Below are 14,631 nucleotides of genomic sequence, written 5' to 3' on the forward strand. Positions count from 1 at the left end.
ACGGATTATCATTGTGGAAAAAAACGCAGCACTACCAATTATTTTGCGGAAGTGCTGCGTCTTCGCCGCCATTGACTTGCATTAGACCGCATGGATTACGTGTCACTGTATATGTAGATGCGTAATTCAAGCGTTCTAATGTGCGGATGGTACCCGGGTGTAGATGAGAGGGGAGTCTCATCCACACCCTGGTACCATTAAAAAATCTGTAAAAAAAGAATAAAATATAAAATAAATGTATACTTACCTTCTGTCGGCCCGCGCTGCGCTCCTACTTGCTTCCCGGCACTTTGCAGTGAATTGAAGGACCTGCGCTCACGTCAGAGTCATGTGACGGGTCACGCGACGCTGACGTCGGTAGGTCTTTCAATTCACTGTTGCCAGCAAGGGAGAAGGGAGTGAGCGGGACACCGGGGGCAATCGGAGGGTAAGTATATATTTATTTTTACCACTCTCTCGGGTCACACTATATAAATCCATGCTGTTTGCATGGATTTATATAGTGTGACCTAGTTGTCAAGCACTTTCCAAGTGATGGTAATCGCTTGGAAAGCGCTTGTCAATCCGCATGCGGAAATGTCAGTGAATAACGCTCCATTTCCGCATGTTCCTGGCAGGAAAACGCATATACAATCCGCATGTACAATCCGCATGCGTTTTTTTCTGCCAGGGAGATGCAGAAACGCTCAGGAAAAAATCCTGAGCATTTCTACATCGTGGGCACATAGCCTTACAGTTCACACAGTGTAGTTTAATGTCCTAACTATTTTTCACTAGATTGCATCATCCATACATCCATGCATAGTTAAATGTCCATGCCTATATATATTTGCTCATCTCTAGTCACAAAAATTTATGTCCATGTTTTTAATTTTTAAATATAATTTAATGCAATTAATATTGTGAGTAAGCAGTTATAATGCGAAATAACATGTATAACATTATGTTCTTCAATTCTAAACATTAGATAAATATGGCTTGTTTATTAGTGCATACATTGCAAAATCTACCGCTAGTCCACTTATCATATGTTATATAGAGCAGTTACATAAGGCTTAAAGGGGTATTCCCATCTCCAAGATCCTATCCCAATATGTAGTAGGTGTAATAATAATAATAATAATATTAGCAAATATCTCCAATTAGAAATGAAGTATAGTATTTATGATTCACCATATCTCTTCCCTCATGTGCAGGTATCACAGGACCTTAGGTATCCATGGTTATGTCCACTGATAAAGTCACAGTTAGTTAGCAAGTTGCCAGTGGTCGTAACCATGGACACCTAAGGTCCTGCAATGCCTGCACATGAGGTAAGAGAGATAGCGAATCAAAAATACTATACTACATATCTAATTGGAGATATTTGCTAATATTATTATTATTATTACACCTACAACATATTGGGATAGGATCTTGGAGATGGGAATACCCCTTAAAATAAAAATAGATTTTTTGGAATGCTCATTGGCTTTCTTCTAGCAGCAGCTAAGCAGACTTTTAGGTTTCAAGGCTTCATATTGATATTGTTTTGCAGCAGTTCAGAGCATTTCATCTAAGTTATATTTTGTGCATTTACTAGTTGGAAATATGCCCCTTGGTTACTGAGAAGCTTCTGGTGAGTTCCTATTTCTATCACTGTTCCATTGTTCATGACAACAATAACATCGGCATTCTGGACTGTAGATAGTCTATGTGCGATCATGATGCAAGTCCTTCCTTTCCTGGCTTGATCAAGCGCTTGTTGTACGATCTGGATAGAAGAGAAAATTATGGCTTTAAGTGATAGAATTACAATAATATGGAACAACATTAAAGGGTATGTTCACACTAAGTTTTTTAGGGGCTGAAAAATCTACTCAAAAGGTTCTGAATGTGCAAACAATGTCTTTATCAGGTGGAATCTACTTGGAACCCACCTGAAAAAGTGTCGCAAAACCACCGTAAAAAGTGAACATACTGCACAGCAATGTAAAAATGACATTTCTATGAACATGTTCAGTCTTTTGTTACCTCTTTTAACTGCTTAAAGGTTCATAAACCGTAAGATGGTAAAGGCCACGTTTACATGTTCAGTATTTTGTCATTATTTTACATCTGTATTTACAAGCCCAAACCAGGAGTGGGTGGCGTGGTGACATGTTTCTATTATACTTTTCCTCTGATTGTTCCACTCCTAGTTTTGGCTTACAAATACTGATGTAAAATACTTACAAAATACTGAATGTGTAAAAATGGCTTGTAAGAAGTAGCATGCTTCTTTAGGTGGCTTCCACTTGCTAGCTTTAGGCCACATTCACACTATCAGTATTTGGTCAGTATTTCACATCAGTATTTATGAGTCAAAACCAGGAGTGGGTCAAAAATGAATTGGTGCATGTATTTCTATTATACTCTTTCTCTGATTGTTTCCTACCTTGTTTTGGCTTACAAATACTGATGTAAAATACTTACCAAATACGATAGTGTGACCGTAGCCTTACAATAATTCACTGCCTCCGCAAAACCGATAAAGCTGTCAGTGGAAGAGTTGTTTTGTACTTAGTTGACTACATCTTTCTTCCCACTTCAACTAGGTGTATACAGCTGAAACTTAAGCACCACAGAGCACACTGTGACTCCATCTGCATGATTATAGTCAGCAGCCCCGAATCTCATTTTGCAGGCGTTCGACTGAATGCCCCAACAGAGCCACTGAACATATATACAAACGTTATGTGAACATAGCCTTAGGCCTCATTCAGACGTCTGCATAACACATTTATGTTTTATCCTTAATTCTCACGGATAGAACATGTACCCATTATGGTTTATAATGTTGTTGCACAGAAAAAAAAATGTTGATCCAGCTCCAGTTTAAAATGTAGAAAAAATCTTTATTTGATCTTTTTTTTTTTTCCCAATAATTTTTTATTAAGTTTTAAAGCAATTACATTTGTGTGGAGGGGGAAAGGGGAAGGGACATAGAGTACTCTATTGAGTGAGCCAGTTTGAACATAGATGACATTATAATAACATGAAAGAAATAATAAAGTCATAACAAGGTCCCAACGTTGGGAAACTAACTCAACAAATCAATTATGGTTAGAAGTCCATTCTTATTTGTTTTACTTGTGAAAGACGATATTCCGACTGTTAAGTCAGTATGGTTAAATTTAAGGAAAGTAGTTTGTGCAGCAGTTCAAGTTTTTTACAGAATTTAGCTAGGCAATCATTCTGACTTGCAAATCTGAATTCAAAAGATTTGTGTAGATCAATTCTCTCTACTATTACTGAGTATAGAGGAGGTTCTGAATTTTTCCAATTAAATGCTATGGAGTTTTTAGTCACTAAGAGTATGTGATTAATGAGCAGTTTTACTGATGCGTCGACTGCTTCCATACCCAGTGAGAGAAGTGCCATTTTTGGAGACAAGGTGATTGGGTTATTGTTTAATTTACTAATTAATTTGGAAATTTGAGCCCAAAGTTTCTTGATTCTCGGGCAGTCCCAGAAAATGTGTAAGAGGTTGCCTTGTAGGCCACAATTCCTCCAGCACCTAGGAGAATTATTTGAGTCGATGTGTGAGAGCCTGACAGGAGTGAAGTACCACCTGGAAAGTGTCTTGAAGTATGTTTCATGTAGTGACATCGAGATGTTTGAAGCATAGGTAAAACTTATGGCATCTTCCCACTCTTCCAGTGAGAATGTGGATCTCAATTCTTTTCTCCCACCTGATCATGGAGGAGTTTTTGATCAATGAATTGTCCTCATTAAAGTGGTTGTAAATAAATATGAGGCTCCAGAAAAGTTTGTGGTTGGGGTTGCACATAACTTTTATCAACACCTCAGAGGTTGATCGATTGTTTGAAAGGAATCGAGATACAAAATCTTTAATCATGATGTAGTAGAGAAAATCAGTTGAGGTAAGTTTGAATTTACTTTTGAGGTCTATGAAGGGGAGGAATTTTTTTCCATCGTGGATGTCTTTTAACTTTTTTAGGCCTAAGTCTGACCAGTGTAGGGGAATAAACTTGTTATATAAAGAGGAAATGAAGGTAAGGTGGAAGTTATTTATCATATTTCAGTTAGTTGAGTTTTTATTTTTGATTTTAGATAATTTTTTCCATGCTAGTATTGCTGCTTGAAAGATTGGATGTGCCGGCTTGTATTGAAACTTTTTGAATAAGTTTTTTTATAAAGTGTGTTACTTGGGGGGATATTATTATTTAAGAGATTTTATATATATAACCATGCAGGTGTACCTTCTTGGATCAGCCAATATTGGCTCTGCTTTATAATATTGGCCCAGTGGTAAGCGTCAATGTTGGGAAGGCTCAGTCCTCCATTCATTTTAGTTTTGTAAAGAGTTTTAGTGGGTGTTCTTTCTTTTTTTTCCCCAAATATGAAGGAATTAACTAAATTTTGTAATTTAATAATATAGGAGGAAGGAATGATGAGGGGTAGATTCCTAAAGATATATAGTATTTTTGGGAGGGTGATGGTTTTGATTGTCAGAGTTTTACCTGTCCATGAGAGGTCTTTGTCATTAAAGAAAAGTATGTCTTTTGTAACGGTGTTAATTAATGACTCCATATTTCTGGTTATTAATGTGTTGATATTTTTTGCTATGATTATTCCTAGATATTTTAGTTCGTCTTCAACCCATCCGTATTGGGATTCCTCTTTTATTTTTTCTATCTGAACGTTGCTTAGATTAAAGTGCATTATTTTTGATTTTTCTTGGTTGATTTTAAAATATGAGATCTTAGAGAAGTCCTCTAAGATGGGTCAGATTTCACTCATAGATATTACTGGGTCTAGGAGAGTAAGGAAAATATCATCCGCAAATAAATTGATTTTTAATTGACGGGGGCCTGAATCAAAACCTTTGATATTCTGGCTGTCTCTTATTTTTTGTGCAAGAGGTTCTATTGCAAAAGAGAAGGGGGGGATAAAGGGCATCCTTGTCTTGTTCCATTGGAGATCATAATGGGGCTGGAGAGGTGGTTGTTTGCGTATATTTTTGCTGTTCGGTTGGAATAAAGCACCAGAATTGAAGAAATGAATTTATTATTGAAGCCGAATTTTGCAAGCGTGGAAATCTAATAATCCCAATTCAGCCTGTCAAAAGCCTTTTCGGCATCCAGTGCTACAAAAATTGCGGGGGATTTAAAGGTGTTAATTCTCTTTATTATGTTGATTAGCCTTCTTGTTCCTTCAGTGGGTTGTCTACCTCCAACAAAACCGATCTGATCTTCATTAATGATGTGAGGGAGAATGTTTTTGAGTCTGTTTGCTATTAATTTCGAATAGATTTTTACATCGGTGTTAATTAAGGAGATTGGCCTATAGTTTTTCACATTTTCTATATTTGCTTTGGGCTTGGGAATAAGTGTAATATTGGCCTCTAGCATTTCGGGAGGGAATGCACCTGTAATTGATGCGTGTTTAAATATTTGGGAGAGTTGGGGGGCCAGAATTTGATCAAAAATTTTGTAGTACTCATTAATTAAACCGTCGGGGCCAGGAGATTTGCATGATTTTAGATGTTTGATTGTATCTAGGATCTCTTGGTCAGTGAAGGGAGATGTGAGATCTTCTAGATTTTGTTTGTTAATTTGGGGGAGGTTAATGGAGGAGAGGAAATAGTTTATGGTATCCTTACTGGGTTCAGGGTTAGGGACTTTTTTTATTTATATTGTAAAGGTTATAGTAATATTCTGCAAAAATTTCAACTATGTCTTCGGGATGGGATTTAATTGTAACGTTTTCAGACATTACCTTATCTATTCTATTAAAAATTCTTTTTCGCTTTATACGTCTCATCATAGAATTTGTGGGTGGAAGAGAGTTGAATCATGACTCCACGTATCACTGCCTTATGTTCGTTCCAGCATGTGAACGGTTTGAGTGATTTATCATTGTTTTCTTTAAAATAGTTTTTCAAACTGCTTTCGATAATGGTTTTATATTCAGGGGTGTGTAGGAGTGTAGAATTGCATTTCCATAGGAAGTCATTTTTTTAAGTTCGGGGCCTATGCTAACTTTATCTGTGACAGGGGCATGATCGGAAAATGTTTTGGCATTGATAGAGATAGAAGTAAATTTAGAGATGGTAAATACATCTGTGAGTATTAGGTCAATACGAGAGGCAGATTGGTGGGTATCTGAAAAGAAAGAATACTCTTTAGATGTAGTGTTAATACATCGAAATGTATCAAATAACTCGTTTTTGGCCAACCAGTTACTTAAAGTAGCGTACAGGTGTCTTTTGGGGGCTGAGGAATCCATATGTCCACCTGGGACTATGTTAAAGTTACCCATTATTATTGGGTCTCCTTTCTTTTTTTCTGAAACTTTTTTCATTAGTTTGTCTAGGAATGTTGTTTGTCTGAAGTTGGGGACATACGCATTTACTATAGTACATAATTGGTTGTTAATTTGGCATATTAGGATGTGATACCTACCCTGCGTGTAGTGGAATTCCTCTTCTAATTTGAAGGGAATTGTATTTTTTACTATGGTTGCTACACCTGCTTTTTTCTTTTTATTCATAGACTTGAATATGTTGGGGTAGTTTTTACGTTGAAATCGGGGTTGTTTATCCTCTGCAAATTTTGTTTCTTGCAAGCATATGATGTCTGCTTGATGTTTATTGAGTTCTTTCCAGAGTGTAAATCTTTTGTGCGGGCTGTTCAGACCTCTAAAATTGTATGTGAGGATGTTTAAACTCATTATAAGTAGTAAATTGGTAATGGGTTCTTGATAGTAGCAAATTACCTTCGTGCAGAATTCAGATGAATGGACTGCTTTCACAATGGTTTGGACTTGGTAGGATCTAGATGTAACTTAAATATACTTAAATATTTAACACTAGAACAATAACAGTACAAATTAGTATCACAGTATTATAAAGAACAGGTATTGCATATAATACACTAAATAATTAAAACAGAGTCCTCAGAGAGTTCCTACTAAAATGTAGGATAACTGTAATCCGGGGAAAGTTCATGTGAAAGTTCCTGGGTCTTAGCCCTATCGCACGAAGAGATCCCCAAATGAAAAGTCGAGGGTAAACAGAGAAACTTGTTTGAACCAAAGATTAGTAAAACACTACCTTAACAAAGTTTAAGACAGAATTGGTTAATTGTAAACATCCTAATAGTGTTTGGGTTGTTTTTTTTTCAGCGTTTAGGAAGAGGCAGGAAATGGGTTGTCATGGAGGAGGAATCTTTCTTAAGGGTAGTGATAAATTTGAGTCCATCCTTGGGACTATAAAGGGGAATTGTTTTCCCCCAAAGAATACCAGTAGCTTCAGAGGGAAGCCCCACTTATTTATTATTTCTTCATTTCTTAACGCAGTAGTAGCCTCTTTGTAGTATTTCCTGGCCTCTATAGTCTCCTTGGAGAGGTCCGCATATATTTTCAAGCGATCAAATGGTTCTTGGAAAGTTTTGAATTCTTTTAGAAAGCTTTGAATTTTTTCTTTAATATGATAAAAATGTATACGCATGATGGTATCTCTGGGTGAGTCGGCTGGGATGTGATTTGGGCGTGGTAGCCTATGGATTCTGTCTATAAATAGTTCAGAATCAGGAGCCACAGGGAGGATTTTTTTGCATAGAGATTTGACATAGCCTACAAGGCCATTTGGAGGGATGCCACGAATTTTCATATTGTTCCGTCGATTGCGATCCTCCAGATCGGCTAGTTTGGACTTAAGTTTGTTTATTTCTTTTTGTGTCTCTTGATTTTCATGGGAGATTTTTTCTGTTTTTTCTTCTACTTTTATAAGCCTATCCTCGCTATCTTCCAACCTCTTGTTGAAAGTCTCCAGAGATGACTGAAATAAAACTGCCTGTTTCTCAAAGTTAAGCATCATGCTATTGTTGATGGCTTTAACCAAGTTCGCCATATATGTCTCGGTGTCATTTTTCGGGGGAGGTATGTTTGTAAGACTCCATGATTGGAGATCTTCTGTGTCGGGAGCCTGAGAGGGGTTGTCTTTTTTTTGCCTATTTCTCTCCGGGCTAAAGTTAGGAGAGGAGTCTCTGTATTCAGTCTCTGAATCAGAGTCTCCATGAGAACCTGGAGTTTTTTGGCTCCAGCTGCCAGGTTTGGGCCTTTTATGTGAGGAGGATGAATCCACCTCCTTTTCTGGAGGACTGTCATAAGGGGGTTGTAGAGTATGAGGGGGATTCAATGGTTCTGACATTTTAGTTGAGTTGTTGTTTGGAGTGGATTTTTTGCTGTTTAGGATTATATTATTACCCTTTTTGAGCTCTGTTTTAGTCTCGTTACGTTTAATGGGTGACCTTGATTTGGTAGGACTAATATAGTTTGGAGAGTCCTCCGGGTTGGTGCAATATGAGTGATGTTGTGTAACGTTTACTTTTTTCTGCTTGAATTTAGATGTGGAATTATTTTGGAAGTTCCCATTAATTTATTGGTCTTATGGTTAGCACTCATTTGTTCAGTGAGTTAACCACCCAGAGTAGTACTTATTATATCCTATGCAGCAGATGATAAGCAGTTACTTCTACTGCTGAAAATCTAGTATAAAGGTTAGTAAAGTAAGGTAATGTGATTAACCCTTTACTATGAAAAGACACAAAGTAACAGTACAATGTAGAACTATAATGCTTTGCTTTAAACCTGTAAAGTGGCTTAGTATTAGTCTTTACTTATCGATGACAGATTTATCCTTATTAAGTCTTCCTCAGTCAAGGTAAAGCTAAGCCCCTCCTGGAGCTAAGCGGAGCTTTCAGCTATGGATAGTGTTCTTTTATGCACCGTTCTTGCGTCCTCGTTGTATACTGTGTTATAAGTAGTTAACGCAGACGCAGTAGCGGTGTCACTCTCCTTTCAGTTCTATTCAGCTCCGTTCCCAATTGCCGGCGTTCTCCGTGTCCGTCACTTAACTTAGTTGCGATGTCGGGGAGAACGGAGTATATAAGGATTTAGCGGCGATGCCAGGGAGAACCGAGTGCATAAGGACTTAGCTGCGATGCCGTGGAAGCTGAGTATGTGAAGACTTAGCTGTGGTGCCGGGGAGAACCGAGTGTATAAGGACTTAGCTATGATGCCGGGGGAGCTGAGTGTATAAAGAGTTAGAAAGCAGGTATGGGGATGAGAAGGGGATCTCTCACTTGCCTGTCTTCTTTCTTTTAGGGCCACTTTCTTGCCAGTCGATCCCGGCTCTGTTCTCGCTCAGCTCCGCTCTGACCACCTCACTTTGCAGCTGCATTCCCAAATGCGGCTGATCTCTATTGCATCTCCAATCACCATGGTGACCTCTCCAGGCGTTTCCCTCACAGAAGACAGGTAAAGTAGCAGGGAAGGGAATCCTCCGGTGTGATTTCCTCTTCCTCAGATCGTGGGGTGGGTCAGGGGATCCAGTAGTTGTCCAAAGATGTCTTCTTCTCCATCCTGGAACTGGTCTGGTCTGCGATCTCCAATGCGATGTTGGCTACTCTCCCTCCTTGCCGGTGTTCGCAGATCGTGGGTCCTGCCGCCTCCTCAAATTTCGTCCTCTCCAATGATGAGAGGGTTAGTGCCAATACTTTGCTTTGTAATCCCAGGGTCTGGGCCTGGTGGATTGCAGAGCGGGGCAGAGATGGCGTCCTCAACAGTGTCCCCATCCCGCCACTACCTCCTCATTGTAGTGCTACAGGGGACAGCACAGGCCTCAAACTCCTGGCCTTGTTCTGATTAAAAGGTTGTGCCACGGCCAATTCTAGTCCAATCTTCTCAGGAAAGGTCTTAAAATGAACCTGAGGCTTTCATGTATTTATTTCTGTTTCATCCTGTGGGGAAATCTCTTTTTTATAGGCTTGATGTCGCTTTTGGGCTAATGCCAGCCAAGAGCTGAGCTCTCCTGTGTCTACATACAGCAGAGCCCAGGCCACGCCCCCATTTGATCATTTTTAAAATATATATATGTAATGTGTTAGTACATCCAATAGAAATTCAGTTGGACAGGAGCAAAAACCATAGGTAAAGAAAACGAAACGCATTTCGAACACTATGTGTTCTTAGTTTAAGAACTAAACCTATACCTATGGTTTTTCCTCCTGTCCAACTGAATCTCTATTGGATGTACTAACACGTTACATATATATATATATATAATAAAGCTTTTTTCTACATTTTAAACTGGAGATGGATCACCTTTTTTTCTGTGCAAGTTCAATCCACATTTGGCTCCAATACTGGACTACAACTGAAGTCTCTCAACAGGGGTGAGCTGAAAAAAATCTACTCTTTGTCTACTCTATGATGTTGTTCACGTGTTCTGCTTTTTTTTTCTTTTTTTGCGGACTATATGTAAAAATAATGGAGACACGTCTTTTTTTTCCAGTATCATGGAAAGGTAACAATACAAAGCTATGGGTCTGTGAAAATTACAGACAGTAAACAGATGCCATCACTATCCTGAACTGTAAATTGAAGTCTTCTGACCATCTACATGTCGCTTTGTCCAATGAGGACTTCTCTGGTGAAAGTGAACTAAGGATTCTCTGCCATGTAGTCCATATTTCCATCTAAAGAATTCCTTAGACTCTGAGCCCAAGTACAACCCACATCAAGTCCATTGTCACCCCAGAGGGTCCACTACTTCCAGGCAGGCCTCAAGCTACATATGTTCTTCTTTACTAATTCACTGTAATAAATTCTGATTAAGTGTTATAGTAACTGTACTACTTGTAGATTAGTGAAGAAAGGAATGGGATTATCAACATATCTTACCTTTTCACTCTCATTATCTAGCGCTGAGGTGGCTTCATCAAGCAGCAGAATTTTTGGTGAACGTATAAGTGCTCGGGCAATAGCGATCCTTTGCTTCTGACCCCCAGAGAGCTGAGTGCCTTTAGCTCCAACTGATGTGTTATATTTCTATGGGTAGGAAACACATTTATGGAAAACTTAATGAAGACGTGATATGGCACACGAGAGACAACAGATATACAGTGATATGAAAAATTGTTTGCCCCTTTCTGTTTCTTATTCTTTTGCATGTTTGTCACACTTCAATGTTTCAGATCACAAAACAAATTTAAATATTTGACAAAGATAACACAAGTAAACACAAAATGTAATTTTTAAATGGAGGACTTTATTATTAAGGGAAAAAGAAATCCAAACCTACAGGGCACTGTGTGAAAAAGTGATTGCCTACTAGACCAAATAACTGGTTGGGCCACCCTTAGCAGCAACAACTACAATCAAGCGTTTGTAATAACTGGCAATGAGTCTTTTACAACGCTCTGGAGGAATTTTGGCCACTCATCTTTGCAAAATTGTTGTAATTCAGCCACATTGGAGGGTTTCTGCCTTTTTAAGGTCATGCTACAGCATCTCAATCGAATTAAGGTCAAGACTTTGACTAGGCCACTCCAAAGTCTTAACTTTGTATTTCTTAAGCCATCCAGAGGTGAACTTGCTGGTGTGTTTTGGATCATTGTCCTTCTGCATAACCCAAGTGTGCTTCAGCTTGAGGTCAAGAACAGATGGCCGAACATTCTCCTTCAGTATTTTATGGTAGACAGCAGAATTCATGGTTCCATTTACCACAGCACTAGTGATGAATGAGCAGCATTGATCGGTACTCGCCCGAGCATCTCACTTCTCCAGGTATTTCTTATGGGGTGCAAGGATTCAATCCGTGGCTCTGGAAGGTGGCAGAGGGCCCACTGCAGTCCAAATGGCATCCGGACAAATTGGAAGCATTGGAAAATGCAGTCTCCTCATTGGTTCCCTCTGACATGGGGATCTGCCAATAACCACCTTGGATTTGACGGAAGGATATGTACCTTGCTGGCCCAAGTCTCTTTAGCAGCTCATCAACATGCGGCATCGGATATGCATCGAATTTGGAGACCTCATTCAATTTCCAATAGTCATTACAGAACCTCCATTCGCTGTCGGGTTTTGGGACCAGGACAATCGGGTTCGACCAACCGCTGTTGGATTCCTCAATGACCCCGATTTTCAGCATACGACTTACTTCTTTGGAGATCAACTCTCGTCGGGCCTCAGGAATTCGACAGGACTTCAAGTTCACCCGCATCAGTGGCTCCGTCAGAACCTCATATTCTATGAACTTTGTGCACCCCAGCAATTCTGAGAACAGATCCCTGTCCTTCTGCAGCAATTCCCGACACTGCTGGTTTTGGGCATTCGTCAGTGTGTCAGCTATTGCGAATCCTCTAACCTCGCCTACTGATTTGACCAGCAAGCACGGAGCTTTAACAGCCTCTCTGTCTTTCCACGGCTTGATGAGATTGACATGGTAGAACTTACTTTCCACGTTAGGAATTAACATGAGGACTCAGTTACCAGAATTGAACTGCCGCACTGTGGCTGATCGGTTCTAGACCCTGGCCTGCGCCTCTTGTGCCTGGAGGAGATATCCTTTTACAATGGGAATCACCTTCTTAATCCTTTCCTGCATCAGGGCAATGTGCTCAATGACACTCCTGTGGGGTGTGACTTCGGCTTCCCAGGTTTCCTTTGCTACATTTAGAAGACCCCGTGGATGTTGGCCATACAGAAGTTCAAATGGCAAGAACCCAGTAGAGGCCTGTGAAACCTCTCGGATAGAGAACAAGAGATACGGCAGGAGACAGTCCCAGTCTCTATTGTCCTTTTCTATGGCCTTCCTTAGCATACTCTTCAAAGTTTTGCTGAACTTTTCCACAAGGTCTTTGGTACACGGATGTTCTCAGTTGGGAAATTTGCCGGGCCTTACACAATTGCCTCTTCACCTTACTCATGAAGGGTGTTCCCTGGTCGGTTAGGATCTCCCTTGGTAACCGTGTCCAGGAAAAAACGTGGACCAATTCGCGAGCTATACTCTTTGCGGAGGAGTTTCTCAGGGGGATAGTTTCATGCTTCAGGATAGCGGGTGGCATAGTCCAATATGACCAGTATATATTTATGGCCACGAGCAGATTTAACCAGGGAACCGACCAAGTCCATAGCAATTCTCTCGAACGACAATTCAATGATGGCAATGGCACGAGGGGACTTTGAAAGTTAGAGGTGGGGGCGGTTCACTGGCACGTTGGGCAGGACCTGAAATACTTATTTCCCGGTGACATCTGGGCCAAGAAAACCTCTGCACGATTAGTTCCTGCATTTTTTTCCACTCCCAGATGTCCACCCAAGACATGTGAATGTGCCACGTCCAAAACCCTCCATCTTTAGGGCCCCAGTACCAATAATTATTCCACAAGCTCCTCCCTCCCTTCGTAACCCGGTACAACAACTCCCCACTCAACATAAAATGGGGAAATCTAGTGTCAGCCCTCGACTACTGTGCAATCCCATTTATGACTGTGACATTGTTAAAGGCTTCCCTCAGAGTTAGGTCTCGCTGGTCACCCCTAACTTAGGAATGTCAGTCTTAGAGGACGCTACCTCCTCTTCCCCCACAAGAACACAGACGGAAAACCCATCTGATGGTGTGGTGATACCTTTTCACGGTTAACTGGTTTCATATCCAAGCCACTGAACACTGAACCCTTCCCTCACAAATCCCAGAATAAACAAAAAGTCCCGGCCTATAATAATAGAGTGCAACAAGTCCTGGATGACACGGACCTCGTGGGAGTCAGTACTTTGGGCCGTTTTAATGTCCACTCTGGCCACGGGGGGGGGGGGGGGGGGTCTTTAGCATCACCATGAACGCAGCATATGTCAAATTTCTTTCCTGGGATCGGTTGAAGAGGAAGTGTGGCCCTCACAAGGGTCATCGGAGTCTAGCAGTCCAGTTACCTGCCAACCATTTACCTTCATGGGACATGCTTGTGTCCCCTCGCTGGGTGGACAGTTTACACTGCGGGCTGGATACGCAGAGTATGAACAGCGGCATCCCAGGCTGCAGTCCATTTGCTCGGGGGTCAGGGGACAATATATATGGCCTGGGCCGTGGCATATCCAGCATAAGATATCACCCATAGGGACCTTGGGCATTGCCTCTCCCACCCCTTTGGACCTTGGAAGCCCCACCCACTTATGGAACTCCGCCCCCTGTTGGGATCCTCAGTATGGAGTGGATTGCCTTCCCAAGGAACCTTCAATCCCCTGATATCTCTTGACCAGTCCGATCAGTTCATCGGCATTCCGGGGATCACCCTGGGAAACCCAAGTCTGAATTGGCCTTGGCAGGAAATACACAAACCAGTCCATGACGACTCGCTCTACCATCTGTGTAGGTGTAGAGGACTCGGGCAGCAGCTATTTTTGGACCAGGTGCAAAATGTCAAACATTTGGGAGCGAGGAGGTTTGTCAGGGAAATACGCCCAGTGGTGGACCCGCTGCGCCCTGACAGTCTTTGTCACCCCGAAGAGCGCAAAGTTTCCATTTTTAGCTTTCCATACTCTTTGGCGTCCTGCAAGGCAAATTCATAATAAGCCTTCTGGTGCTCCCCAGTGAAGTAGCACCTCTGCCCACTGGTGTGGTGGAAGTTTCTCCTTCTCAGCAACCCTTCCGAACCCCGTCAAAAAGGCCTCTATATCATCCCTAGGGGTCATTTTCTGCAGGGCTCTCCTTAACGTCTTCCTGACATGTGAGTCATCATCTGGACTTGGGGAGGTTGCCCTGCCACGGATCACCTCGGCTAGGAGTTCCATCTGATGCTTGTG

General features: G+C 41.0%; 1 protein-coding gene across 2 annotated transcripts in view; it reads right to left on the reverse strand.

Moving 5' to 3' along the window:
• Positions 1-1,377: 1,377 nt before the first annotated feature.
• Positions 1,378-14,631, reverse strand: part of LOC141265126 (ATP-binding cassette sub-family B member 5-like) — a 762,083-nt gene continuing 748,829 nt past the window's right edge. For both annotated transcript variants that reach the window (XM_073677803.1, XM_073677802.1), the window contains exons 27-28: positions 10,732-10,878; positions 1,378-1,753 (exon numbers count right to left, since the gene is read on the reverse strand). In XM_073677803.1, the coding sequence (XP_073533904.1) occupies positions 1,556-1,753; positions 10,732-10,878 (345 nt within the window). In that variant the 3' untranslated portion in view covers positions 1,378-1,555. The remainder of the gene's footprint in view (positions 1,754-10,731; positions 10,879-14,631) is intronic.

Source organism: Phyllobates terribilis, unplaced genomic scaffold (genome assembly GCF_046119375.1).
Source record: "Phyllobates terribilis strain yellow unplaced genomic scaffold, ASM4611937v1 Scaffold_4__5_contigs__length_816908805, whole genome shotgun sequence".
Classification (NCBI taxonomy): Eukaryota; Metazoa; Chordata; class Amphibia; order Anura; family Dendrobatidae; genus Phyllobates; species Phyllobates terribilis.